Source organism: Molothrus aeneus, chromosome 2 (assembly GCF_037042795.1).
Source record: "Molothrus aeneus isolate 106 chromosome 2, BPBGC_Maene_1.0, whole genome shotgun sequence".
Taxonomy (NCBI): Eukaryota; Metazoa; Chordata; class Aves; order Passeriformes; family Icteridae; genus Molothrus; species Molothrus aeneus.
In genome coordinates, this window is record NC_089647.1 from 29,487,319 (window position 1) to 29,515,107 (window position 27,789).

The following is a 27,789-nucleotide window of genomic DNA, read 5'->3' on the forward strand; positions in this document are numbered from 1 at the left end:
TACAGCAACGACAAAAGGACACAACTCTGGCAATCTGGATTTTTTTGGAGCTGTAACAGAGGAGGCAGTGTTGATGTAGAAACACTCAAAAGGTCAAACAAAGCGTACTGCAAACTGTACTGAAATGGGCTTTCATTGCACTCCGAAGGGTGGTAACAGGATGACCTCTGGGCAGTAGGGAGGTACATCTGTGCTGCCGAAGCTACTGGTGATGGAGCTTGCAGCGTCTGGCCGCAGCGGCTTCATTGCCCTGTGGATTTTGGCAAGGGGGATGCGTCCTTTTGCCTGGGCACTGTGAGGAATGCAGATGACCTCCTCCCCACTGAACCAATTGCAAGTGCTGCTGAAACATGAGTTGTCATTGTTTGTTGCCTTTCACGCTTCTCTTCTCTCTCTCTCTTTTTTTTTTTTTTAATATACATTTCTCCATCTGTTCCTCATTCATTGCCCAGATTTTTCCTCCATCTCTCCGTTCCCAGCACTACCTTCATCCCTCCCTTCCTCTCCCTCTCCCCTGCCCACTCGCAGGCGCAGCGCTGGGAGGGGAAGGGGCTCGGCGGGCGCCCGGCGGCGGGAGGGGAGCGGGGCGGGGAGCCATGCGAGCAGCCCGGAGAACGCTGTCCCGCCCTACAACTTCGCGGAGAGACCCTTCCCCCTCCCGCCATCCACTCATCCTCCTCTCGCCATCCACTCATCCCCCTCTGGCTACAGCTGGCTCTCCGCCCCCCATCGCAGTGCACCAGCTGCGGTTTCCAGCAACACTGACCTAGTTCTGGCCTCCCTGCGAGGCACCTCTGTGCCCCTCCTCCCTTAGCACCTGGCGCAGGAGAAGGGAAGGGGAAGGGTCCCCTGGCACCGCAGGGAGCTTCCTGAGCACTGCTCCCATCATGGCGCCGGACCCTGCGAGGGGAGACCAGAACTGGAGACGCAGACGCCCGCCCCCCTAATCAGCTCCATCGGCTCAAGGCATGCGAGCGGAGCGGGGTGTGTAAGCTAGCGGCGAGAGGGGGCATCAGTTAGGTGAAGAAAAATGAAGAAACTGCTCCCCACGAATGAGAATAGACAACCCCCAGATTGCCAGCTCTCGTCAGCTCCGGTGACAGAACTGCCGGACACAAGAGGAAAACACGTACACGACTGGGATAAACTCGAGGACATTTAACCTGCTGCCTGAAGCTCTTTAGCTCGGAGGGCAGATGTTTATCAGACTTAATGCAGCAAAGTGCCTGCGAGATATAGCCATCCTGTGGTTGCATCAGATCCTTCCCAACAGGCACTGAAATCCAAAGTCATCACTGCAACAGCATTCATCAAAAGACAATGGGGAAGGAGACAGAAAAGGGCAAAACAGGAGTCAAAAAGAGGCAAAGGAGCAGGAAACAAAGGCAGGCAGGCAGGAACTTTCTCAAGATGGTAAAGGAAAAATGCAGACTGGGAAAAACAGCTGGAGAAGGGGCCAGGCAGACGACAGGGACTGGAAGAAGAGAGATACAGACAAAATGTTTTCCTTTCAAATGAGTGTGTCCATCGAAAGCGCATTCACCCTTCTGTCCAGCTCTTCAGTACCGTTGTTTCTCTGCAGCAGAACTGCAAATCAGTTGAGAGAAATGCGCTCCTGTCTTGTGGAACTGGGAGCTGCTGGTTATATACCAGTCTTTGAAACTTACCAGCTGCTATTCATCCTTCCCTTTGTTTCTGTGTGCAACTATGCCCGCCTAGGCTTCTTTGTGTCTCTCAGTCCTCAAACTGTGCCCAGAATAAGGATAACAGGAGCCTCTGACCTTCTCCAAAGTTACCTATTCAATGAGATGCATGCACTCCTCCCTTATGTCCCCAAACGGTTGCTGTCTGTCAGAAAAGGTCTTTCAATGCCCCTGCAAGCCCTTTTCTTCTGTCAGGATTGTACCCTGAGCCTGAGACTCGTCTCAAATGCTGGGAAGAAGGAGATTCCCATTCCTTGTATTCCACCACATGCAAACATCACTGTTATTTTGTCCCAGTATTTACAGCAAAATAATTATTTCCCCCCGCAGTAGCCTGCTGGCTCCCTTCCTATGCCTGGCATAGGAAACGGGCAGTCGCGGCCTCCCCTTGCCAGTGCGTTCGGCACCGGTCGCCCCCCCAGCCCACGACCGCTGTCCATCCCGGCAGAGGTTCAGAGGTCCCCGAACGGCGCTACCCGGGCAGCATCACCCGCGCTGCCCCGGCCCCTCTGCCCCCACGCCGCTCCCCCGTCCCGGGGCGCTCCGAGCCCGGCCCGCGCTGCCGCTGGCGGCGCGGCGGCGCTGGCAGCCAGCCCGGCGGCAGAGACCTCGCCGCCGCCGCCGGCCGGAGCCGGCTGCCACGGGCAGGGCTGGGCTCCTGGGCACCGCCGCCACCAGCGCCGCCACCGCTGCCCGCAGCGCCCCGCCCGCCCGCGGGCGAGGAGGATGCGGATGCGCGCTCGGGTGCGGGTGGGCAGCGGAGGCGAGTCTGGGGCTGGACCCTCCCGCGCCGGAGCCGCAGCCTCCCCACGCCGACCCCTCAGCTGCCGCTCGGTGTGTCCGTGCCGGCAGCAGCGGCGGGCAGTCCCCACCGGGCTGGTCCCCACCCGAAGGCAGGGGCAGAGGAGCAGCTCGGCACTCGATGCCACGGGCAGCAGGGCATGGAGCTGTACGTGGGGAGCAGGGCCGCCTCTGGCGTGGGAAGCCCGTGTGTGTAGGGCGATGGACTGTGTTTATGCAGAGACACGGGTGGGTTCGGTTTGATGAACCACATGGAGTCAGGCACAGGGGTGACAGACCCACCTGCAAGCTGGGGGGTCACATTCTGCAGGGCATGGTGTGGCACTGAGTCAGCAAAACCTGGAACTTTCTGCAGACACCCTTAGCTGGGAGTCCTTTGTGTTAGCAGTAGTTTCTCCATTTTCTATCTTAGAGTAGTTAATTCAGAACAGGAATTAGTGTTACAGCAGAACCAATGAGAAGCTGGGGTTGTATGAAATTAAAGACGGTTTTGCACCACTTGGCACAGTCCTCATTTTACATGGTATGAAACAAGAACGATACGGCCATTTTCCTGTTGAAACACAGGCCAGAAGTTGTTTCCCTTCACTGGACCATCTGTGTTCATATGTGAGCCCAAGCATTCATGTGTGAACACAGGCCTATACCTTGCCTTATAAATTTTTTTTTTTTTTACTATTCAGTCATCCAAGCGGGAAGCAGAAACATCGCTATGAGACTCAGCTGACCAAATGAGTAGCTACTGAAGACACAGGGGAGCACAGAGCACACGGGAAAATGAGTATAAATAATTAGCCTTAGCAACATTTGCAGGCTGGACTTTCCATCATTGTTGCATCACAAGGTCACACACTCAACCAGAGACAGTATATGAAACTTTACAATGTGAATAATAGGATAATATCCTGCAGGCTTTGGCTTCAGGACTAAACAGCTGGTTTGCAGTTGTAGTGAACTCAGTGACAAAAGATGTTTCATGGAATCAACCGTGAAATCAGATTTTGCATACATTAAGGCTTTGGACCAGTCCTTACATTATGCATTACAGAGTGCATGGGAAAAATCTCAAAAGAAAGGTGCTAGGATTTGTTAGTGTTCAGAGGCATCCATTCCTTGTTGATACTGCAATTATAATTCTTCCCTAAAGGGTGAAGCTTGGAATTCTTTCTGGACCATTGACACTGGGGGCACTGTCCAATATCGTTCTTGCACAATAAAATAGTAAGAATTTTGTCCTGAGAATAGATTTATGGATAACAGGAGAGACCTTGCCTTCACTGGCAAAAAAAAAAAAAAAAAAAAAAAAGAGAGAGAAAAGAAAAAAGGGAAAAAATTAAAAATAATGGAAAAAATAAAAAAAGGTCTTGCCTAATTCTTGGAAACTATAACATCTACATGTAACTCAGTTGCAGTGACAATTCTTTATTAAAAAAAGAACTCAAAAGCTTCTGCAGCAGTAGGCACATCCTAGATTGGCACATCCTAAGTAATAAATTGACCCTTTCTTCTGCTCTACCTCTCCAGAAAGGGCAAAAGACTGTCATGACTCATTCCAAACTCACTTAGTTTTCTAGATGATGGGAAATTTTTCTAGAGATATAGGGTATACAACCTGTGACAAAGCTCAACTACTACAATTTCAGCAGTTCAACAAAACAGTAATAAAAAGGATACAGGGCTACATTTTTGCATGAGAGAGCTCTACGAAGGTAAGTGGTAGTTGGCAGAATAAATTGTTACTGATAATTGTAAGACCCAGCTGAAGTATCCCAAATGGTTTGAGATCAAATATCTTACTGTTACCATGACGAGTGTTTTTCCTGTACTTGTAGAATGACTTCCTCTCAGATGTCTTATAACCAAACATGCATTTGTATGGCCAAAAATCTACATTCCTGAATTCTCCAGATGAGCAATTCTCCTCTTTCCACAAACTGTTAACCATGTTTGAGCAGCAGAGGCACCTGCCTTACCACTTGGCTGCTTACTGAAATATAAAAGAAAAAAATTCTGCTATTACTGTGTCACAGTAGTTATATAAATCCTAATGCAGACATTTTTCTTTCCTCTTTGCTTTATGCTGTCTTAAAACCAGCATGCAATTCTTACTCTGAAATACGTGTGCATGCTGGCAATGTGCAGTTGTTGCACAATCTTCAGCAGAGCAGCAATACCACAGTAGCTCTTTGTTAGCAAATTCTCTGTGCAAACAAACCCCGTGCACCTCACAGGCTGAAATTACAACTTTTGAAAGTGCGAACTTCATGCACATGGGAACTCTGTTCTAGAAGGCTTCAGAGTGTAGTAATTCTGTCAAAGAAAGTAGTATTTTGCTACTGTCAAAACAACAAAAATGCTGTCTAGCATTTTGGTGTTCTTTATCTATATCTATTATCTATTGCTAGTTTACCCTGCTGGTACTTGCCTATGATCGCCTCCTGCTCTCAACTTGTGCTTTCAAGTTGGCTTTGAAGTGGGTGATAGTATCTTTTTCCTTATGCTGTTGTACAGAGACAGAAGGAGGGGAGCCTGAATTTGGAAGTGGTCTCCGCCTTGCAGCCGCTAGAAGCCAGAAGTCTTGGCAAGCAACACAAGCAGACAGGAGAGCATTGGATGATGTCTGGGATTTTGGCCTCTGACATCATCTGTGAGGTAGCCTTGCCTCATACTCATTAAGCAAATAGTTTTCAGAAGAGCTGCCTGAATCACATGTGAGGTTTGGGGAGTAGGACCCAGATGTTTGTAGAACAAAATGACCAAATTGTCATTCAGGTGAGAGAATTAAGATTGGTAGGACAGCACTGCCACATGCTGAAGAGGTGGAAGAAAGCAGGTTGAATGGGAATATTCGTGGTAGGATGGGTGTTTGGGAATGACCAGTGGCTGTATCCCATATTTGCAAAGCTGGGAGTGCAACACAGGTTATTGAGGAACACACATGTTGTTCCCCTGGTGTGTAGTGTGGGTGTTGTGTCTAGAGGTTCTGAAAGTTGGGTGAAGGAGAAGTTCACACAGGAAAATGTGAAATATACAGCTGATACAATATAGTGAAAGAAAAGGGTGTGGTACTGAGGAAACTGAGTAGGTGTGCCACAGAAACTGATCAACAAGGTGTGTTGGTTGATAAAGGGAATGTGTCATATTTGTTTGCTGCCAGCAGTTATTTTAGAGAAGTGACAGCAGCAAGGGATGGTGCAGCCCTGGCTACACGCTGGGTATGTCAGGCACATGATGCTGTATGATGTGTGGCATGGGGGACATGTCACAGGACATAAGGTGAGAGGACATAGGCTTAAGCTGTGCCAGGCAAGGTTTCTTGAGGTGAATAGGGCTGAATAAGGCTGAATATTAGGAAGAATTTCTTCACTTTCACACAAGAAAGTGTGATTAGATATTGGAAAGATCTGCTCAGGGAGCTGGTGGAGTCATTGCTCCTGGAGGTGTTTAAGGAAAGGCTGGATGTGGCACTCAGTGCCATGATCTACTGTCATGGTGGTGTTTGGTCATAGGTTGGACTTGGTGATCTCAGAGGTCTTTTCCAACCAAATCGATTCTGTGGTTCTGTCACACATTTACCTGTCACACGAAGTACAAGGGTTCTGGCTTTGCACACCACATACCAAAGCAGCAGCAACAAGCACAACAGGTGTTGTATGTTTTGCTGCACTGACAGACGGAGCAACTGGGTGGGCATGGCAGGATCTGGGCTGGGGTCTGCCCAGGGTGGTGGGAGCTGGACCGAAGCCCAGTCTGGGGTGGGGGAGAAGGGCAGGAGCGGTGTGAGGAAGAGCATGAGGAAGAGCTTTGTCAGCAGGCCATGGGATGTGATCTTGCCCCTCTACTTGGCCTTAGTGAGGCTGCATCTGGACTGCAGCGTCCAGTCTGGGTTCCTCAGTAAGGAGAGACATGAAGCTCCTGGAGCAGGTTGGAGGGGGAATGAGGATGATGAGGGGACTAGAGCAGCTCTCTTGCAAGGAAAGGCTGAGAGAGTGGGGCCAGTTCAGCCTCGAGAAGAGAGGGGACCTTAGCAATGTCTATAAGCAACTAAAGGGGGGATTCCAAGAAGATGGAGCTAGGCTCTGCTTGATGGTGCCAACCACTAGGTCATGAGGCAATGGGCAGAAACTGATTCTCTGGAAGTTCCACCTGAATATGAGTAAGAACTTTGCTGTGCAGGTACCAAGCACTGGAACAGATTGCTCAGAAAGGCTGTGGAGTCTCCCTCACTGGAGATATTTGAGAACTGTCTGGACACAATCCTGCGCTATGTGCTCTGGGATCGCTGGCTGGAGCGGGCAGATTGGACCAGACGATCACTGCGGTCCCTTCCAACTTGACCCATTCTGTGGGAGGCCTCAGCCGTTAGACAGGAGTGGCCTCAGCCACCTCAGCGGTGGTGCCGCCGCTCACGAGTTCAGTTCGGTTCGGGCCGATCCGGTTCGGTCCGATCCGGTTCGTGCCGAGCCGGTTCGGGCCCGTCCAGTCCGGTTCGGCTCGGTCCGGTCCGAGGCATCCCGGCGCCGCCGCCCTCGCGCTCCCCCGCGCCCGCCCCGCGCGTGCCAAGCCCGGCCCGGCCGTTACGGCACCGCCGCCGCTTCGCTGTGAGGCGGCGGGAGCGAGCGCGGGAGGCGGCGGCGGGCGGGGGGCTCGGTGCAGGGAACAGCCGCGGCCTCCTCGCCTCAGCCGCGGGGAGGAGGGACACCGAGGAGGGGGAAGGCGGGGTGGTGGTGGGGGGGACGAGCAGAGCGTCGCGTCGCGTCGCTCGCTTCCCTCTAGGACCGCGCCGCCGGCGGGGAGGAAGGGGCGCGTCTCCCCGGAGCCTTCGTCGCCCCGCGCCCTCCTTCCCAGGCCCGGTGCCGGAGGGGGTGGGGGTGGGCGCCCCGCGGGTCCCCTCAGGCTCGGCGGTGCCCGGGGCGGGTGAGATGTCGGGCTGAGCGGGCGCGAGCCCGCGGGGGTGGGGTCCGCCGTGCCCGGGGAGGGGGCGGGCGGGGGGGTGGTTGGGACCGTCCCCTCACAGCCGTCCCGCCCCGCCGCGCTGCGCCCATGGTGATTGTGCTGCATCCCCCGCGCGCGGAGCGGGGCGAGCTGCCCGCGCCTCCCCGCCGCGCCCGCCGGGGCGCCCAGGTGGGTGGCGGAGGGGGGCGGCGGCGGCGGCGGCCGCTCGTGGTGCGAGGGGAGAGGGGCGGGAGGGGCGGGGGGGCCGCGCCCCCGGCCCAGGACCCGCGTTCCGCGGGCGGGTCGGTCGCGCTGCGAGCGCGGGGTGGGGGCCGCCGCCCCGCGGGCTCGCTCGGCGGCCGCGTCCCCGCACGGGTCCGTGGGGATCGGCGGTGGCTGTGGGGGCTGATCTTCACGTGATGGAGCCAGGGGGTGTGTGGCTGGCGTTGGGTCTGGCAACAAGATCTTCCCAACTAGGTTTCCTCTCCCCTTTTGTTTTCCGATGTTTAAAAAAGAGCTGGTGGCACCTCGGTGCCTTTACTGCCTGAGATCTTACCAGGGGCTCCGTGTTCCAAGCGTGCCACTCTGTTAATCTTGGATTGATTCCATCATTTAAGCAAGCATCCTCTAGACATGTTATTTTGGTTTTTTTTTTTGTTTGTTTTTTCTTTTTTTTGTCATCGTTTATAAACCGCTGTTTATTTTCTGTGGCAGCGTGGGTTTTAATGCATGGGAGTACATGGTCCTAATGCATAGGAATACACACTTCTGAACTGAAATGTACTTTTCTCCAGTCTCATCTGAATCCTAAGGGTTATTCTGGGGGAGATGTTTAAAGGTTTAAAGGCTCACAAACAAATAGGAATAGTTTTTGTAGGTTTAGAAACTTAATTTCCTCATATGTTCCCCTGTAGGTATGGATTAATATATCCATTGAACGTACATTTTTAAGTAAAAGGACAAACTGCTTAGCTTTGTGGGCTTTTTCCCCCTTAGAATTGGTTTCTGTGATTTGTGTAAAATACTTCAAGTTGCACATTTCCCCTAATTATGTTCATGTCATCATTTTCTTTTGACTTTGCTTACTGTTTTGAATAGCACCTTTTCTTCCTTTGAGATTTAGTTTATTTCATGCCTTTGTATGTTTATGTCTAATAGGGATGTTTCTTTTTTTTTTTTCCTCCCTAGGTGTTGGTGACTTCAGTCATTTAGGGGTTTAGTTCTGAGGAAGCAGAGACACAAGGATTGAGTTTCTTTTACATAGAAAGCTACAGCTCTTCACCAGTACTCTTTTTACTCCTTCCCATCCTTCCCTGCTCCGTAGGGGAGAACAGTTTGGGAATTATTTTAAACATTCATTTACTCCCCCTTCCCTCCCTCAGAAATCTACCCTGGTCCCAGAGGCATCCGCTAGACAGTGCCTGACAGGACCAGGAGAGCGCTATCATTGCTTGCTTGCTTTGGGAGCTTCAGTAGTACCCTTCCCTCCTTTGGGGTGTAGTGCAGGGAGGCACCCAGGAGACTTCGGTGCCACCCTTTTTGCTTAGTAGAGGATCCAGGAAAAGGGGTACCTAGCAAGACACGTGACCTCCTTAAGGGAGCCAGAACTGAAGCAGCACTTGGCACGCTGAAGGAAACACCCATCTTTAGTGTCTTTTTCGTCTTCCACTCCTTCCTCACCAAATTTCTGGTAAGTCTCTTCAGCCCATTCATTCACGCAGTGCATGTTTCCCTTCCCCCCACTCCAGGCGCTGGGAGAGGCATGCACGGAGACTGTGGGGTGGGGGAAGGGAGGAGGGAAAACTGGCTGTGTACACACGGATCGGGGAGGAGAGGGGGTATTATTGTACCACACTGCGGGGGAACCTGGCACAGGTGGAAAAGCAGCTGATGTGGGAGGAAATGGTGTGTTTTATTTGCACCCGAGTGTGCGTGCGCACACAGGGACAGTGGAGGGGCGTGAAAAAGCTGAGAGCCTGTTGTTGGAAAAAATACCAAGACCAAAGTAGAAGGATGGCTGATACTGACCAGTATTGGGCTCATGTTGCAGGGAGGAAAGAGAATGGATTATTCGGTGGTGACCGGGAAGTGGGGTGTGTGAATGAGGAGTCTTGCCTTCTACTTGCAAGCGTGAGCACAGAGCAGGAAAGATGGGGGGTGTGGATGTCCGCCTTTCAGAGGCAGCTGTGCCTGGGAGGATTGCTGCTAGCATCTTGAACATCACTCAGTGCAAAGGTGGAGACAAGGAGATGAAAGCCATCATGGGGAGTGCAGTTGCCCGTCTGCAGGGGTGGGAATGAATGGGAACAATTAATATATTCCCATGTCCTTTGGCTGTGGCAGTCTACAAATCTCAAAGGGAAAAGGAGGTGAATACTGTGATGTGCTTTCAAAGAGGTGTGCTTGGGGTTCACCTGCCTGCAGAGACTTTCAGTTCTCCGATGCATGTGTAGAGGGTGGATGATAATGCAGCAGCAGTGGACAGATTGTGCTGCAGCTTTTCAATATATTATATAAAATGCATTTAAAGAAATATTTTAATTTTTCAGATTCTTCACCTTTTAAAAATGTGTTCTTTCCAAAGATTCTCAAACAGTTATGTGACAGTCTTAGGAAAACTAGTTTCTGGTACATAAAAGAGGAATTTTTCTTGATGTTGGCCTTAAGCATCACCATGAAGCAGCATTGTCAGGAACGAAATGACTTATCTTGGATTTATTTTTCTAAAGATGTCAGTTCTTTTCTCTATCACCATGTGATATATTCATCATCCATACATATTTCGTAACATTTTTTTAAGATGATCATCATTCTGGTATCTTTGTGTGGAAAAAAAAATCACTTGTGCTTTATGCTCGAAACAGCTGTGAACTGTTTGCAGACCTGCTCTCCCTATGACATACAAAGTCCTGTTTCTGGGATGTTTCAGATACTGCTCTCTTCTCATTAAGATGAGACAGAGATTTCCATGACAGTGCATGATGGATTACATGCTGGGTCATGTGCTGGACAACTGTTCATTAGCTGTTTAACTGGTCTGCTATCTGAGATTGACTTTATAATTCAGATCTGCCTTGAGGTGTCTCCTGAAGGAGGTAACTTGCAAGCATCTGCCAACCATTCTTAGGTCTTCACTGTCTTAAAATGCATCCTTCCAGCCATTCTAGAAACTGCTGTAATGGTAGAGATGATTGGTTTTTTTGGAAATGTGTACTCAGTTGCAAGCCTTAGCTAATTTATGATGAAAAGGAAGTCAAAATACCTTTTCCACCTTGAATAGCACTGTTCTGAAAATGAGTATTAAGGGATAAACATTAATGGTGTTGTTAATGTTACTCATAGTGAGGTGGGTGCTTGGAGCAATGTTTTTCCTAGTTCTCCTTTTCCCATGGTGGTTATGACCTGTCAGTCTTTTGCTCATTCCTTCTCAATTCCCTGAGATTTTTATTGTCGGTATCTCAGATGTAAGAATTAAACATGCCTAGAGGTATGCTAAAACTAAGTTAGGTTTTACCTCTCTTTTAAACACTGAAAACTGTGGAGTTTGTGTTATCTGCACAGTGCTGTAGCTGAGAGTCTGAGCCAAGCTCTAAAAAAGGGGAGATTCTGGGAGGGGCTGCTGGTAATAACTGTTCCACTAAGGTGTTTCCCAGATCCCACTGTAGGCAGTGGGTGTGTGCTGCAACATCAGATCACAGCTTGAGCAGGTGGAATAGCTAGATCACATTGATCCTTGATGCTATAAACATCTGGGATTCCATTCATTATTCCCATCGGGAAGACACAACCCAGACTTTTTAATTTACAAAAGCATTGAGTAGTTGCATCGTGAACAAAAAGAATATTGAATTTTTTTTGCATACTAGATACCTTTTATCTTACGCATTTATCAATAATACATGAATTAATCAGTATCTCCTAAAAATGGGTTTCTTGCTTCATCTTAAGGGAAATACATCATGGTGAAAAAGAAAAAGAAACGAGTCTATTTTTCTCCTACTTTTGGGTTTTGAAGACAGGAGAATGAGTAAATGAGCCATGGAGACCAATCTCCCATTCCTGGAGGGAGAGGGAGGTCTCTAATCTTCTCTGAAGAGAACACCTCCTTCAAGGCAAAAAGAATGGTCTTCAGAGAAGATTTCCAGATCTCTCTAGACAGCTGATCTGATTGGCTGAATTCCCTGTTATTTCAATAAAACATATTCATACATGATGTAAAGTAGAAAAGCAGCACAGTGAGTGCTTTTGTTAGAGCAGCTGCTAGAGGTGTACTGCAGATTGAAGGAATGTGGGAGGAAATAGGTTTGCATGTGCTGGGGAGGGAAGGAAGCTGCTGTGTGATTGCTGGAGTAAGGCCTGGCTTAAGCAGGATAAGGGTGCCACAGCTGAAAGTTGGGGTGAGCTTTCATTCCCTCTGTAAATCGCAAGGAATCTGTTCCACGCAGTGTATTCCTGAAGCAGTTGTGGCAGCGTCTGCTTGGCTGGAGTGACACACAGTTTGATTTTTATCACAGACCTTTTACTTTGATACCACCCTTTTTCCTTCTCCCAGTCTGTTACATGCAGTTAAGTTTATGATTATTTTTTGCCTTCGAATTTCATAAATCTGTGAAGTAGTTATTGAAAGATTGTACTTACTTTGACTGTAGTAGCTTTGAGTGAAAAGTGCACTTGAAGTGGCCATCTTGAAGTTATTTAAACATCTGCTCTTCCCCTTATATATACCATAGTTACTTTGCAATAGATGCTCTCATGGATTAGGAAGTATTCTTTGCACACCCAGCATTGTCTGAGGCTGTGTCTTTTAGATTGAAATGGGTGGAGCTGGTTTTCAGGGAAGAATTCTGGCAGTAATATCCAAATTCAGAGCAGAATGCTTTTGTGCATCTGACTTGCAAGTCCAGCTTTCCTCCTACAAACCATTTTCTTGAGAATGTGGAAGGGATTTTTAAGATGTTTGGGTTAATAGGGTAAATGCAAGTTTTTTTATGTGAGATTTCTTACACAATCAAAATAGATTATTAGGTGAGACTGAAACTGATGAATATATTCTGGTTTTAGGAGCAGAATGTTAGAAGAAAGAAATTCTTTTGGGTAGAAGAGAATTATGCTATTGGGTTGGAGGTGAAGGATCCATGTTTAGGACTGCTAGTTTCTGTCTCTGCTGCTGGCTTGTCGCTTGTTCTAAAGTGAGCTTCTCAGTCATTACTTGCGGACTTGAGATTGCTACCTGCCTTTCTTATGATAAGATGGGAGCTTTTGTATATACATTTATAAAACCATTAAGATTTTGAGCAAATGACATGTAGTATTAGGAGAGAGATGAATAGCCATACCCAAGGCATTTTTATACACCTGCTGGTTTAATATCCTCATTGATATATGGACGACCCTTCTTGACAATGTTCTAATTTCTTTCAAAAGTAGAAGATGGAGGAAAGAGAAGGATATTAGCTGATTTTTAAGGAATTAAGTGCTGAAATGACAGTCAGGGAAAGGTGATAGTGTATTTAAGGGGGTGGAGGTGGGGCCACATAGAGAAGAGATTTGTGAAAATTTGAATCAGATTGGCAAAGAAAGCAAAAATGGGGAGAAAATACTTGGTTCTTGTGTTAGTGTTAGAACCAGTACTGAGGGGGAAAAAAGCCTCAAACCACAGAAACCCAAACTAAAACCCCAAGCAGGCAGAAATATGTGATGGTATCTGATTTATGTCTTTTTCCTTTAACGCTGAGGAATCGTGTGCGGTGTGTTTTTCCATGCCCCGGGCGTTCTCCCGCGGTTGTGTGGGATGTGCCCGTCCGGGCCCGGGGCAGAGCGGCGCTGCCCGGCAGGGGCGGCAGGTGGCGCTGCTGGGCCCGGCCAGCCCCTGTGCAAATGGCAGCGCTGAGGGGCAGTGCCTGGGCCCCGGGCCTGCGGCGGGGGCATTCCTGCCCCAGAAACACAGGCTGTCCCGCCGCCCAGCACAGGATGTTGTTCCAGGAAGTTCCCTGTAAACTACCGCGTCCAGACATGCATTGTTGAGGGAGGCACAAGTGGGGCAGGGTCTGAGAGATGTCAGCCATTGCCAGCCCAAGCCTCATCTTGTCCTTTTCACTTCAAGCTGCTTTGAAGAACAAAGAGGTTCTTGAAGAGATCAAAAGATACTCCTTATAACCTCCCACACCCATTTTTCTGCGGGGAGCAAATGCTCTTTTTCCTGCTTTACCTTGAACATCTTGACTGCATTGAAGGGCTGGTCTGGATCTGTGATTGTGTTTCCATAGCTTCTGCCTTTTTCCAGTCTGTTAGTATGAAGAACTGTAGTTCTTGGCTTTATTGTTGCACCTCATTTACTAAATCGATGAAAAAAAGTCACAGTCTTTGTGTGTTGTTACTATGGTTCTCAGTACCAGGAATAAAAATGTCCACTTAAAATTTTACTTTCTTATTAAGAAAAGGTTGTTGTGGTAGAAAAAAAAAGTTTTTTAATACTAGAAAAACCTAGCTGTTTCTTAAGGTTGTAACTAAACAATCCTTTGTCCTAAGACCTGCTACAGAAACTAAAATTCTTTGTAATATCAAGTGATAGCAATTATATACTAAAGATGGTTTTATATTTACATTGTCTGCTGGCAGCAGTCATGACTACCAGGCAAAATTCCTGTTTCTATCTCAGAGTTCAGTTCTGCTAGGAGCTCATGTGAGTTACATTGGTGAAAGTTATGATTTTTTCATCTTTACTTTAATAGGAAAGTTTAAAGGTGGTACAGAAAACCATTCTGGTTTTCTCCAGAATTCCTGTTCCCTACACCATGCTTGTATTCTTGAACATAAAGGAGTAGTCCATTTATGCACCTGTAACTGGTTTACAGCTTTAAAAATAATTCAGTAAAAATATATTCAGTCAAAAATAGTCCAAGTGCTCCAAAGCAAAAGGAGCAGTACCTTGCTATTATCTCTTCTAATCCCATTGAAATTCTTCAATTTGAACTGTGTTTTCAGTTCTTGGGCCTGAATTCATTAGTGCTGTTTATATATAAAGGTGATTTAAAAAAAGTGATTTGAACCAAGAAAGGGCTACCACTGAAACTCTGGCCTAGATTTTGCTTTATTTCTCGTGTGTTAATGTTCTGACATTTTTTTGGTGCTCCTTGTTCCATTGGTTTTTCCATTATTATGTGTTCTGGATACTACTTCATATAGTTCTAAGTATATCTCACAGCAGATGTGAAATATTTGTGAGAGCAAAACAGTCCTAAATAGTTACCTGGAACATTCTGTGGGAATGAATTTCTGTTCTTCTGGTCTGCTTTTTTAACATAAAGAGTTTATCACACTCTACTGTTCTATATGTGGGGGAAAGAGACGACTCGAGTCTGTCACTGGGTTTTTAGCAGTGCCTAGGAGAAGGGCAGAGTTATTTCGGTAGAAGGAGTTATCCTAATCATGAAACTGAAATTCTGGCCTTCAGACGTGGCCATTCAAATTGTTTTCAGTTACATCTTTGTGTACTTCTTGAGGAGAAAGCTGGGATGAGGACCAAGGCCTAATTTCTAGCATTTAGTGTTCATGGAATGTAAATGGATTTGTTTCTGTTGTTGGTACTTTTGTTTGCAGAGTAGGTGTAGACATTATTTTGCTTCTTGGAGGTTGGAAGTCTGTTGAAATGGACTGACTTGTGCAGAGGAAGTGGGACTTAGTACAGCAGGGATCATGAAGATAAGAGCCTGTGTACTCTAACAGAGTCTCATCTTCTCCTCTGTCTAGCAGTTCCATTGGAAGGAGGCCTTGAAGGTTGCAAGACAAGTCCAAGATGTGCAGTTCAGTTGCTCCCAGGCTGTGGTTCTTAACAGACCGCCGCATCAGAGAAGATTACCCCCAGCAGGAGATCCTGAGAGCTCTGAAGGCCAAGTGCTGTGAAGAGGAGCTGGATTTCCGGGCCTTGGTGATGGATGAGGTGGTCCTGACCATTGAGGATGGAAATCTTGGTGAGAATGAACTAAGGCTGGGAGGGTGCTGAAAGGGTACTTGGAAAAAGATTGTAAAATGGAGCATCGGTACTGTTTAATAACAAATCCCATGTATGCCAGACTACCTGCCATTCATCATCTAAATCATGTAGATGTACATCATACAGTTTTTTTAGAAATTATTATGGTAATCAAATATAATTGTTCAGTTTGCTAATTTGCATTAGAACCACTTTTACCTTTCCTCTGCAGAAAAGAGAGGAGGATTGTTTCATTTTGGTGAGTCCAGGGTAAGGACTACAGGACCCCTGAATTAATAAGAAATCTTGGAGCTTAAGCTTAATTTTTACTTCAGTACTTGAACTTTGTGGGTCACATTTAAGAGTTTCAGAGGGACTTTTTTCTTCTGTTTGTGTTCTGGCTCCAAAATAGAAAACACTGGAAATAATCTAAAAGGAATTTTCAATGAACAGTACAAAGTGTCATGGAACTAGAGGTTATAATGTGACGTAACTAAAGCATGCTGCTGTATGGATGGGGAGTTATGTGAATTCCAAAAAAGAACAGTGCTGATAAAGTATGTGCATCAAATAATTTGAGCTATTACTACAATTTACAGTGTTTAAACTAAATGGTAAGAATTCTGTTCTATTTTTCTTCTAGCTTTTTTTTTCCTGTGATGATTAAAAAGGAAAAGTAAAATGTTAAGTTGCATTAGAAATGTCAAGTAAAAGGATTATTACTATCTTATTACTTACTATCTGTTACTGTAGATAGTAAGCTTATGTGATGGGAAGATACTAATACCACCAATGTCAAGCTGTGTAACACTTATAATTTATTTCTGTTTCAACATTTTTTAATTTGGATTTCCTAAAGCAAGGAGATTGCATTGGGTTTTTTTACCTTTAACTCTTTCATTCCTCTTTCCCATTTATCAGTCAAAAAACATGTATTGCTGGAGATCCAGGGAAGAATTACATTTCTGAAAGTTGTATTAGAGTAATTCTGTGTGGAAGAAAACATGAAAGTCTCTCAGCTGTGAAGAAGAGGCTGCCATGTATACCTTGTTCCTCTTTGGGTAATCATATGTGGGAAGGGAATCATAAAACTGACTCTGGGGAAGAACTTTGGTCAGAATTTATACCCTATTTTGGCATGAATCAATCAACTAAAAACACATGCCTGGTAAATCCACTATTTTTTATTCTGGTATTTCTAAACTTCTATTTTGTCTTTTAATCTGAGGAGTCTTATGATTTTTATCACAGATAGAAATTCTGTAGGATGTCTTCAAATCAAGGTAACTTCTTGTCAGAAAGTCTGAGCTGTGAGCGTGCTTTCCTTTGGACAGTGTGTGATGGGAACACAGCCATCGTGGACTGTAGCTGCAGTCTCTGAGATCCATAATTAGTCCTTTAGCATTTCAGTACTGTTTGTTATTTCTTGGTGATTTCTTCTTTTCTGTCTTCTGTCTATTTTTGGGGAACGAAATAGGGCAAGTGTGAATTTTGGACCTTTCTGCTCTCTTCTGTCTAATGTCTCCTAGCACTGTGTCTATTGCAAGGAAAATGATAAAAGTGGTGCACATTGGAAAACTAATATTGAAGAATGTGTAGTCCAAGAACAAGAAATATTAAGAAAATTTCTAGAACAAAATACAAGAAAAGGGAAATTATTCTCATACAGAGTATTCATTCAATATGATGTAAATAACTGACCATTTGAAAAAGAGTGAGATAAAAATGCTGAAAAATTGTGGATAGAATTTTTTTAATAAGTAGTCTGGTCTGTCTAATTGTGTTGGTTTGTTTGTTGATGGTTTTTTTTTTTTTTTTTTTTTTTTTTTTTCCTGAGGGGTGAGAATTTTTTTCCTGAGGGGTGAGAATTGTCTTGTATCAAACAATTCTTTCTCTTGGAGAGCAATGAAAAATCTTCTCTCTTAATTTTCCAGTTGTGTTTTTTCTAGAGCTTTTGCTTTGGTAAAGATTTCTGCTAGAGGACACAAGCAAAAGCTTTGTGTTTAATTTTCCTTTTTAATAACCTCAGTTGGCCTAGGAAAAGGTATCCTGTAACAAAATCCAGGAGGTAGTGCATTCTGTACCCTTTCTGTTACCTACTGTTGTGTGAGGGATCCAGATTGAGTAAAATTTTCTATGACATAGAGGAGTTGATGAAGAGAATATATCTTCAGTGGATAATCGTGTGCTTTTGCTTCCTTTTCTATTATTATTTGTCTTGAAAGCTTGGCAATTCAAGGCTCAAATTCTGAAGGTAATGCATGATACTGAAAGAAATAATAGTTGGGTTTTTTTCCATATATTCACACTTTGATTGGAGCTTTTTTTGTCTTTTAATACCAAGACAATTTCTTAGGTAAATTGTTAGAAGAATGTTGAATTTACGCAGTCAAGCACTACAGGGTGCTATTTAAAACCTCAAAAATTTAGTATTTCTTTAGATGATAGAGTCAGTAATCCTTCTTGTGGACTTGCTGACTGTCAGGAACATGGCTGGAGACTTCAGAGACCAAAAATTTAGTATAAGATATTAAAAAGCTTGAATTATTTACTTCACAGGGGTAGAGTGGAAAAGACACTTCTAAATTTAGGAAAATTGAGCAGAACCATGGGATACATACATGTGAAAATTGTCCCTTCCACAAACCACATGACTTATACCTTAACAGTAGAGCACACTGATGCAGATATCACTGATGCCCAGGCCAAAGTCAGAAGCTTTTGTGATGCTGAGATTTACAAAATTTGTGTCTATCAGACGTGATAGGATTTGCTATAGCCAAAGAGAAAGGGGGAGGAGGGGGGTTGTTTCACTCAGTGGATTCAGCAGCAGCCACTCCTTGGGGCAGGTCTCTGCTGTACTGCAGGGCTGGATGGGAAGTGTGGCTGGATTCCCAAAGCAAACCAACAGTGTAGGCACAGCAATCCCTGCTAGTTCCTTTTCTTTCACAGCTGAAACTCAGGATGACCCAAAATCCCAAATACCCCATACAAGCCCCATATCAGCAGCCACATGGTGAACCTGTATGCAGCTCAAGATCCACATTAGATACATCAACACAGCATGAGTCCAGAAGTGATTGTAAATCCAAGTTAAAAGATGTGGAATTCCTTTTTCCTTTTTAGTCTAAAAGGAGATTCTTAAACTGATTTATGCTTAAACGCTTTTGGAAATAAGTTCAACAAGTATTTTTTGACATTAACTGTGGTTTATGCCTTACTTGAATAGGTGTCTGCTTACCCAAGCCATGCACTCCTTTATCTTTTCCACAGTGGCAGTAGTACTCTGTAGATTTCCAAGGAAAAAGCTGAGAAAAAATAAGTGGAAGAGTAGAGCTATATAAATTCTTTCTGCTTCTCTGGTGGGTTGAGTGTCCTGAGATGGTTACTGAATCAGACATGCACAACATTGTTGCACAGGAATGGACAAGAATGCATGTGTGGAAAAAAAGTGGAGGGTGATACTGGGCTGGTTTGATTTAAACTTGCACTGTGTAGCTGTAGCCTAAGTTTCCTAAGAGCTAAATTCATGAAACTAAACCAGTCTAGGACAATCTACTGTCGAGTGGAGCATCTGTGTTCCTCTTGTCCTTCTCCAGCATTGCTGTTGCTGCTTGCCTTGTAAAAGACTTCATGTCTCTCTTGTCTTGCTTTCATGTTGTACCTCAGATAATTAAAAAAAAAGCTTCTCTCTGTCTGCTACTTTGCAGGATCTTGCATTTGTGCGAGTTGAGTTGGCCAATCCAATGGAAGATTACCTCCACCAAATAATTAACAGTTTTCTGTTGGATTAGATTGTTGCACTAACCCTTTTTGTGGTCACACAGTTCCTAGCTCTGGTACACAGGCAAGGAAGAACGGGGTTGTTCTTTCAGGGAATGGCTTGTATTTATGTTGATTTAGCTATAGCTCCAGAAATACTTCAAAACAGGAATTTTCTTGTGGTTGAGATGTCTGATTGTGTCAGCTTTAGGATTATTTTGTTTGTGCATGGCATTTGGTATTTACCAGATGTAAGAATTACAAACTGAAATGTCTAGTTTTCTAATCTAGTTTGGCAATTCCTATATTTATTTGAAATACAAATACAAATAGCAAGTAATGCAACAAACTCTGCAGGACATTTTTTAGACATTTATTTGAAGTCTTAGCAGTGAGTCCTGTCAAAATGTGTACTTTTAAACTATATGTCTAAGCTTGCTAATGCAGTCCTGTAACAGGCTTGAGGAATTTGCAGCTAAACAAATTACAGCTTGTGAGCAGGGGTGAGTAGTGTGAGATGAGGTGGAGGTGAGGGAAGCTGGTAGGAAAATCCCACCCTATAGGGGGACTTTTTGGACAAGAGACAAAACATACCCATGGGTTGTCTCTTCATTCTGAATATTCTTTCTTCTTCCCTGTGTCTAGGATTGAGTTGTACCTTTCCCCACGGACTCCAGACCTTACCTGTAGGACAGCACGGTTAAAGAATTATTCTTCTGTGAAGAAAATGTTAGGGAAATTTGGATCCTTCCCTCATTAAAATGATATATAGTAATATTTTCATTAAATTTTTTTTGCTACCAGAACAGCAGAAATTGGAATTCACTGTGTCAGCAATTTACCAATACCTTTATTGTAGATTTTTGGAATCTCCATATTTTCTGATACTGTCCTGTGAAGGAAAATAGTTTTAAGGAAAGTAGCTTCGATGAACTTTGAACTGTTGAAGATGCTGGAGTGACTTAAGTATAAAACAAAGTATTTACTTTTCCTAAGACTTACTTGGCTTTTCCTTTGGGAATGTGAAACCAAATGGTCAGTTTAGGTGAGGAATAAAAAGGGTGTAGTAGTCATGTATTCTAAAACAGTCATACATTGTGCACAGTCAGCTGACTTTTCTTACGTCAGATGGGTAGCGTCTGGAAACAGATCTCTTACCTTCATTTTTTCTGCAGAGGAAGTACTTAGAAGATAGATTCTTTTAATTTGGTAAAGGTTGGTATGCTGGTTTAGGCATCTGATTTAGGGTTTCCAGTGTGGGCCTGAACTTTGCAATAGAAGGCAGTGTCTTGTTTAAATCTTTAATCTTTTGTTTTGTATGATCTGTCCTTCATTTATTTAGTTTGAACTAGGAATGAGTAGTTGTGATCTCTGATTTTTTTTCACACACTGGATTAGACGTAATTTGAAATAAACATGGAGGAATTGACTTAGTTGAAAGATTTCTGTAAAGTATAGAAAGCTGGGGGGAAAAAAGGTAAGGATGGATAACAAATTCTTGTGTTTTCATGTAATGGTAAGAAAAAACAAAAAACCACTTTGAATCAGCTAGATCAATGGCAAGAGACGGCTTTTACGTATATTAAATGGTTTCCATATCAGAATATCAAAACTCTTAATATTTTTGTAAGTCACCTAAAGACTGTCTTCTATCATACAAGAGGGAACATAGTCATGTCCTCTTCCTTCTGATTGTTTCAGTAGTCCCCTGGCACTTGTTAGTCCAGCAGTGCACCTTAATGTAAGAGATTTTCCTGCAGCATGCAGCAGTGGCTTTGGGAGTGATGGAACAGAAGCAGGCAGCCTTGGCAAGGTGCCTTTTTGAGCACTGCAGAGTTGGCCTGTTTCCTGCTATTAACTACAGCCAGAGCAGCCATTACTTCCTCTGCAGAGTTGGGAAATTGGTTTGTGACTCAAGTGAGAGCAGGAGAAGGAGCTGCATTGTGTGCAAAGGACTGGAAGGTGGTTAGACATGAAGTGGATTTTGTGCTGTGGAAGGTGCTGGGCTTAGAATCACTCGAAACTTCATTTTTGATGTTCTTTCACTGTGGAAATTGATCACTTCCAGTTTGATTGATGCTAAAACCGTAAGCATTACTGTTAGGCAGCTATGGACTGTATAGAGGATATTTTGGAATGGTAGCTATGTTTAGAGGTGGGTGTAATCTAGTATGTGACACCCCAGTATTACATACCCAAGACAAACACATCTCTACTAGAAAAAAAGTAACATTTGCTTTATTATCGTCTTTTAATAACAGTGCCTTTCAACAGTTGCCATGTATGTTAAGAATTGGTTTGGTTTTTTTCTGAACTATGACACCAAAGACAACTTTCTTACAATGCATATAGAAAGAAAGGATTTATACTCTGTAACCATCCTGGGTGTTCTTGCAGTTTTCTTCCTTCCTGTCAGGGATTTCTATTCTTATGTGAATGATTGTCATCTTAAACTGATGCTAAAATAACAAAGGCTAACAGTGAATTTGATCTTCTCAAAATTGTTCTGTTTCTTCAGTATGTCACCAGTTGTAGATATGGGCTCAGTCCAAAGCCACCTTGGCAAGGTAGAGGGGTAGGAATGTTTCTGCAGGGAGGTATTTTATTATGTTAATTTCAAAGGGCTGTGTTAAGGTCTGAAGATTTTCATTTGCATGTGTTCTAGAACAGCCAGCCAGGAAAATGAGACTTGTAGGGCACATCATCTTGAACATACGTGCATGTCATCATATCTGAAAATGCCAGAAAGCACTGCCAGATTTTTAATTGTTGTAAGAATTCTCAGGAGTGACCATCTGGATGATAAACAATGTAAAAAGGGACAAAAGCAAGATGAAAGTGTTTCCATACATCCTAGTTGAGAAATGAAAATTAGCCTAACATTTCACAAGACAGTCTAACTGGCTGGGGGTTTCTGTGTGACTTTTCCAACAATCCCTGTTCCAGTGCTGTGTCACCTAAGCAAGTTTTGCTGGCACATTTGTCTGAGCAGTTGTATTGTGAACTGGGTCTGCATACTGATGTAGTTTTAAAACCAGTGTGTTCTTGATGGCAGGTGTTTTTTTTAGACTTCATCAGCCCTCCGAGTCAGGGAACAGCATGGCTGCACAAACAGTTCTTCAGCACGTAAATCAGAAGGGCAAACTGTGTGTTGGAGTGGGAGAGATTAGAAGATAGCCCAAGTATTGATGTGAAAAACTTTATTTTATGGATATGCTTGCTTTCCCAGATTTGTGATCAGAGAAGTACCCTTATCACTTGTTCTTTAAGCAATTGACTTTGTCCACCTTTTCTCAAGTCTGGTAGTAGTCCATTTATGAATGATGGGTAGTTGATTCTCAGTGATTGTGAATGTGAGACAGACTGGTACTGCTGAACCTTGACCAGTATTGAGATGGTCTTCCAGTGTGCAGACCTGTGTTTGGATTGATAGGGGCTTCTAGGAGTACCAGTGTCCATGGACAAGTCACTTTATTTTCTTATTTTTATAAACTCTTACATGTGAATTTTGGTGAAATACCAGTTTTAGGAATTACAGTTTCCTTTTGTATCTGCCCTTGACTGCATGGAAAGAGTGGAATGAAGAGCAGAACAACAACAAAAAGAACGTCACTACTGAAATGATCAATTATTTTTTATTTCCTTGTATTGTAAATAATTAACATTTACAATGTCATAAAAAGCTGTAATGGTGTCCTTATAATGATTATTCTTTGAATGGTAGAGCTTATATGATTTCCATCTCTCTAAAAATCGAGTCCATTTTAGGATTAAAAGTGTGATAAAATGCCTTTTTATTTGTTAAAAGTTAAGCAAGTTGAAGCAGAATGTGTTAGAGCTCTGACAACTTGAGCAGAATACCTGACAGCAAAGATATTCTGCTTATGTTGTTAGAGGAACCCTGCTTGAATTGCACTAATTAATTGTGTTAACTTTTGTAGGAAACCTTTCTTATTATACAGAAAAGTTTTCTTGCTCTGTACTTCAGTATAGGGCAGGAATTGAGCTGGAGACTCTTACTGTGTTTGTTACCCATCTTGACACGTCTGTGAGTAAAGCATGGAAGAACAGATATTGGAAGAGACACACTAGTGATTTGATCCTTTTTGGTAAGATCTGAAGTAAAAAAGACTAGGTATGCCAGTGCTCTTGATTTTTTTAGTGAGAAGGGGGTTGGACTCCACCGATACAGTTATTAGGGTCAAAGATTTTGTTCATCATAATAGTTGTAACACCCATGAATGATATGCTCAAAATCCATGCTATCAAATCCTGTTTCTTGGCAGTTTCTGTCTAAAGAATAATTAGATCTGGTAGGGAAACACAGCAGTCAGAAGATCAATAAATATTTCCCTCGAGTTCTAAGAACTTGATTTGAAAGTATCCTCTAGGTGTCATGTCAGTTGTCTTGTTGTGTTGATACAATGCTGGGGAACTTTGAGGGGGATGATTTCCTTTTAATTGAAGTTTTTTCAAGGACAGAAGAAGAAGTCTTTTGTAAAAAGCTGTGTAAGTGTTCTCTTTAGTTGTTAAAAATATACAGCTATGAATTGTTTGACAAGCAATTTAGAAATAGAGCATAGACAGAGCTGTTGGAGCGCAATGCAAAGGTGATTCTCATTACAGGTCCTTTTGATATGCTCACTATCACAACACTGGGCATTCCCAGTCCCTGGAAAGGCATACAGGGGTTTAAGTCAACTCAAGCCCATTGCTCTCTTCAAAACTCTCTTGGCTAATCATTCTGTTTTTATCCTCTAGGTTGGGCTGAGCCCTGGATACACTCCCCCAGGCTGGTTTAGTTACCTTGGGGAGACATTCAGGATCTTGCTGCTCTCCTGGACAAACATTTACACATACAACTGATTCACTCAATTGAGAGTCAAACAGTCTCCTAAGTGTTACAAACCTTTATCTTGAAAGCCACCTTCTGGTCTCTTTTGTCATAGAATGGTTTGAGTTGGAAGGGACCTTAAAGATCATCTCATTTCACCCTCCCTGCTATGGGCAGGGACACTTTCTGCTAGACCAGGCTCCTCAAAGCCCTGTCCAACCTGCCCTTAAACACTTCCAGGGATGAGGCAGCCACAAATTCTCTAGGCAGCCTGTGCCAGTGCTTCATCACCTCGTAATCAAGAATTGCCTCCTAATATCTAAAGCAAACCGCTCTTTCAGTTTAAAGCCATTCTCCCTTATCCTGTCACTACGTGCCCTTGTAAATACTCACCATCTTTCTTGCTGTCAACTTTCAGGTACTGAAAGGCTGCAATTAGGTCATCTGAAAGTCTTCTCCACGCTGCACATTCCCAATTCTCTCAGCCTTTCCTTATGGAAGGGGTGCTCTACCCCTCTAGTCATCATATGATAAGGTCAACTTGCTTAGCCACAGCTGTGGTCAGTCACTTCCCATATTTTCCTAGAGCTTCACAGGCACATCATGTTTGTTCATCTCTGCTGAGCCTTCTCAGGAGTTCACTGATCCATCATGTGGAGAAAAGAGCTGTGAGTACATAGAATCTGGAGTCTGGGGCATTTGCATCAATGTTAGACTTGTTTAGCATCTGTCTTTGGTTGAAGTAGTAAGTACAAGTATATTTCTTCCCAGGTTCGTGCCCTGACCTTAGAGATGGAATATTTTCATCTTTGACGTGCTAGTTGTATGCTTTATGTAACACAGAATGATATGATACAGAGAGAGATCAGCCTAGGAGGGCTCTGTGGTCTGATGTCTGTGTCAGTATTTGGGTCCCATATCCAAGTAACTGTCCTTGAGTGATGAGGTAAAAGGGTATCTTCACCACCAATTTGGCTTACTGTGAAAAGTGCCAGAATCCCTTTGTGAATCTAGTGTGAAAAGTCAAGCTGCTTCTTCCAAGGTTCTTGTTATGCTCCAGATAGTACTGTGAAGGTCTTGAATTAATGAATAGATTATTTTGGTTTCCCCACCCCCAATAAAAGTTACTTGCTTTGACATCTCAATGGTTGACCTAACTGCTGAAATCGCTGATGTCCTGACATTATGCTTACTTCCTGGTAAAGTCAGGATTTATTTAAAAGTATAATTTGAGACACTCAAGATGGTAAATGGATGACAAGTCCTAATTTATAATGCCTTCTTCCTTGCTTTCCAGTAAGAAGAGCATATTGCTTTGCTTTCTGTCTTATGTATGAAACAAAATAAAAACATCTGTTGGCCAGACAGGTGACACTGGTACAAAACTGCTACTTCACCTAGTTTGGGCAAGGAAATTTTGAGTTTTAGTACTGATTATGTTTTAAGTGTTGTATTTATGTCTGATAAAACATTGAATGAGGATTTTTTTGACATTGCAAATAGGTTTCACATCACCTGTCTTAATATAACAGTAGTCTAAACCTTTGCATCAGATTTTTATTGCTTAGAATTTGTCCTTCCTTATCAATAATACATCTGACTCTTAAATGGCTCTTTGAGGCTGTCTTGTGATTTTTTTTTGCCAAGTCACACAGTGGAAGGAGGGCTCTTCAAGGAAAAAAGAATGTTTTACCCCAAATCTGTAAGGATCTTTTTGGACAGAAAGGCTTGGAACAGGAACTCAGTTTGGCTGAAGTGGCTATTGCTAGTGAAAGTAGACATAAATTTGTCCCAAATTGTTACCATTTCAAAAAATAATCTGTTAAGCATCTTAGACACTTGTTTAAACTTTACAGCTAAACCATTTGAAACATACCTATGTATTACAGAAAAGAAAGTTCCTCTGGTGTTGTGGCCTTCTGTCTGCAGAGAGATGGAGGATACAGTTTGGTCTGAGCACACAATTTAAAGTAGGGATCTTCTTTCATATTGGTTTTACCTCTTCTCTCTGACACAAAGACCTGAATGGTCCATTCAAATATAATGGGGACAAGATGATTGAAGTTGCTTTGGGATTGGGGACTGAGGTGCCAGTGAAGAAAAATGTAGTGTGAAGGCAGTGTACTTGGCAAACATGCTGGAACAAGAAACAGTAACAGGAAGTGATTGCAGAGAAACTCTTGCTAGATAAGGAGTTGCTTCCCTCATGAAGGAAATAGGAGAGTGGAACTGGTGGGAGCACAGGTTTTGTGATTAAACTTGCAAACTGAACAAGGAGACTCAAATGGGAAACAAGTTTGAAGGCAAAGCAGGCAAGTGAGTGGTTACAGTGGTATTCAAAATTGCAGTCAGAGAAATTACACGACAGTAGGAGAAATCCAGGGTTTGGAAACTAACTGGAATGTCTAAGGGGATCAGTTCTATGGGGGGATGAATGGGAAGTGAGAATTTGAGCAAAGCAAGCTCGTCTCACCCTCACATGCTATTCCACCATGTCAGGTGTTACTTAGGTGTCAAGGGATGAAGTTTGCTTTTGATTATCTGCAAGTATGAGGATAAAATTCTCATATGAGTAGCAGCAGCAAATGACCTAAACTTAGAAATTGGCAAAATCATATTTGGAATTTTGTCTTCTTTGTTGAGTATTTATTTTCAGCTACTACATTTTAAATTACTTAATTGCTTGCTACTTTTTTGTCAGCCTCCTTAAAGTACATGTGTTCTGCTCTGGAAATGTAACTTGCAGTATGGTGGAGAGGACAATTTGTAGGATGCCTTTTTTGTGATTACAAAAATTTGTGACAATTGAAGCAGAACATAGCTGGAAGAAAAAAATCTTAGTCTAGTGATTTAAATTGAACTGCTCAGAAATTGCCTTTAATTGCATGTTTTTGCATTTTCTGAGTGCCCAGACTTTGGATGATAGGATCAGCTTTGTGAAAGAGCTGAATTCTTAGATCCACAAATGAAGTCAATCAGAACAGCATGAGCAACTGAGAAATCATGGTGGCTCAAATGTGGCATCTAGAATTCCTTTGTCAACACTTATCTCTGGGTTTCCCTCCCCCATATGGGAGATCAGTAGAACATTCACTGATTTCCTGTGGTGTTATCAAAATTAATTATGACTGTGAAGGACTTACATATTACTGTGATAAGCACAATACGTAAAACTCAAGAAGAAATTAACAGTGATGTGTTTTATGCAAGGATTTCAGTATATCAATCCATGGATTACACTAAACAATGTAAAAGAAAATACAGTCCTCAGTCACTACTTGTTAAATGAGTGCTGTACCTTCTGTGCACATTAGGCATCTGCTGTGGGGAAAAATAATGTTTGTTTGTGTAATTGAAGACAGTATGTGTGTGGGGTAGTAGATCAGTGCAACAGATATCCTTAGTTGGCTTTTTCTAACATTTGTGTGCTTGGCTTTGTGGCTGCAATAGTTTTCTCTTAATGTAGCTTTTGAATGTAATATTAAATACCTACATTCTTAGTAAATAAAGTATGTGCACATAGGGACTGTGCTGGATGCATCAACACTATTTACTATCCAGGTTTTGAAAAATGTAGATGTAGGGGAAACCAGGAGTGCTGGAATGATAACTAATTACTTGGGTGACCTAATACTCTTGTCTTTGAATAGTAGTCCATGGATAAATTTACCTTGAAGATAATGTGTATTCTGTCAGTGAGACCAAGGAGTTTTACCTGAATACCTGGGGGAATTGCTCTTATACCTTGTTCTCCCTTTTACTTGTTTCATGAATATGTAAAT

The 27,789-nt window shown here is 43.5% G+C and overlaps 2 protein-coding genes and 1 long non-coding RNA gene across 10 annotated transcripts in view; 1 reads left to right on the plus strand and 2 right to left on the minus strand.

Annotated features, from left to right (window-relative positions):
* Positions 1–25: 25 nt before the first annotated feature.
* LOC136569712 (uncharacterized) lies at positions 26–2,090 on the minus strand. Its single transcript, XR_010785435.1, has 2 exons — positions 767–2,090; positions 26–340 (listed from the first exon to the last, which is right to left on the minus strand). It is a non-coding gene; the product is annotated as an uncharacterized lncRNA (long non-coding RNA).
* Positions 2,091–6,866: 4,776 nt separating this feature from the next.
* LOC136571384 (uncharacterized) lies at positions 6,867–9,165 on the minus strand. The gene is made up of 2 exons (XM_066571762.1): positions 9,120–9,165; positions 6,867–7,849 (listed from the first exon to the last, which is right to left on the minus strand). Exons 1-2 carry the CDS (start codon positions 9,163–9,165, stop codon positions 6,867–6,869), a joined length of 1,029 nt encoding a protein of 342 aa, XP_066427859.1.
* The window catches only part of RIMKLB (ribosomal modification protein rimK like family member B), a 50,575-nt gene continuing 30,093 nt past the window's right edge, over positions 7,308–27,789 (plus strand). For 6 of the 8 annotated variants that reach the window (XM_066572270.1, XM_066572268.1, XM_066572269.1 and 3 more), the window contains exons 1-3: positions 7,519–7,628; positions 8,628–9,129; positions 15,189–15,409. In XM_066572270.1, coding sequence (XP_066428367.1) covers positions 15,235–15,409 — 175 coding nt within the window. In that variant the 5' untranslated portion in view covers positions 7,519–7,628; positions 8,628–9,129; positions 15,189–15,234. Of the gene's footprint in view, positions 7,422–7,518; positions 7,629–8,627; positions 9,130–15,188; positions 15,410–27,789 lie in introns of those variants that run through there. The other 2 variants (XM_066572264.1, XM_066572267.1) reach the window with 2 other exon arrangements.

Bases quoted from the DNA above. Each gene is read 5' to 3' on its own strand.
- LOC136571384 (XM_066571762.1), bottom strand. From the start codon at position 9,165: ATGCACTGCGTGAATGAATGGGCTGAAGAGACTTACCAGAAATTTG. The intron at 7,850-9,119 runs GTGAGGAAGGAG...CATCACGTGAAG, and splicing joins AGAGACTTACCAGAAATTTG to ATCAGCCCCCACAGCCACCG.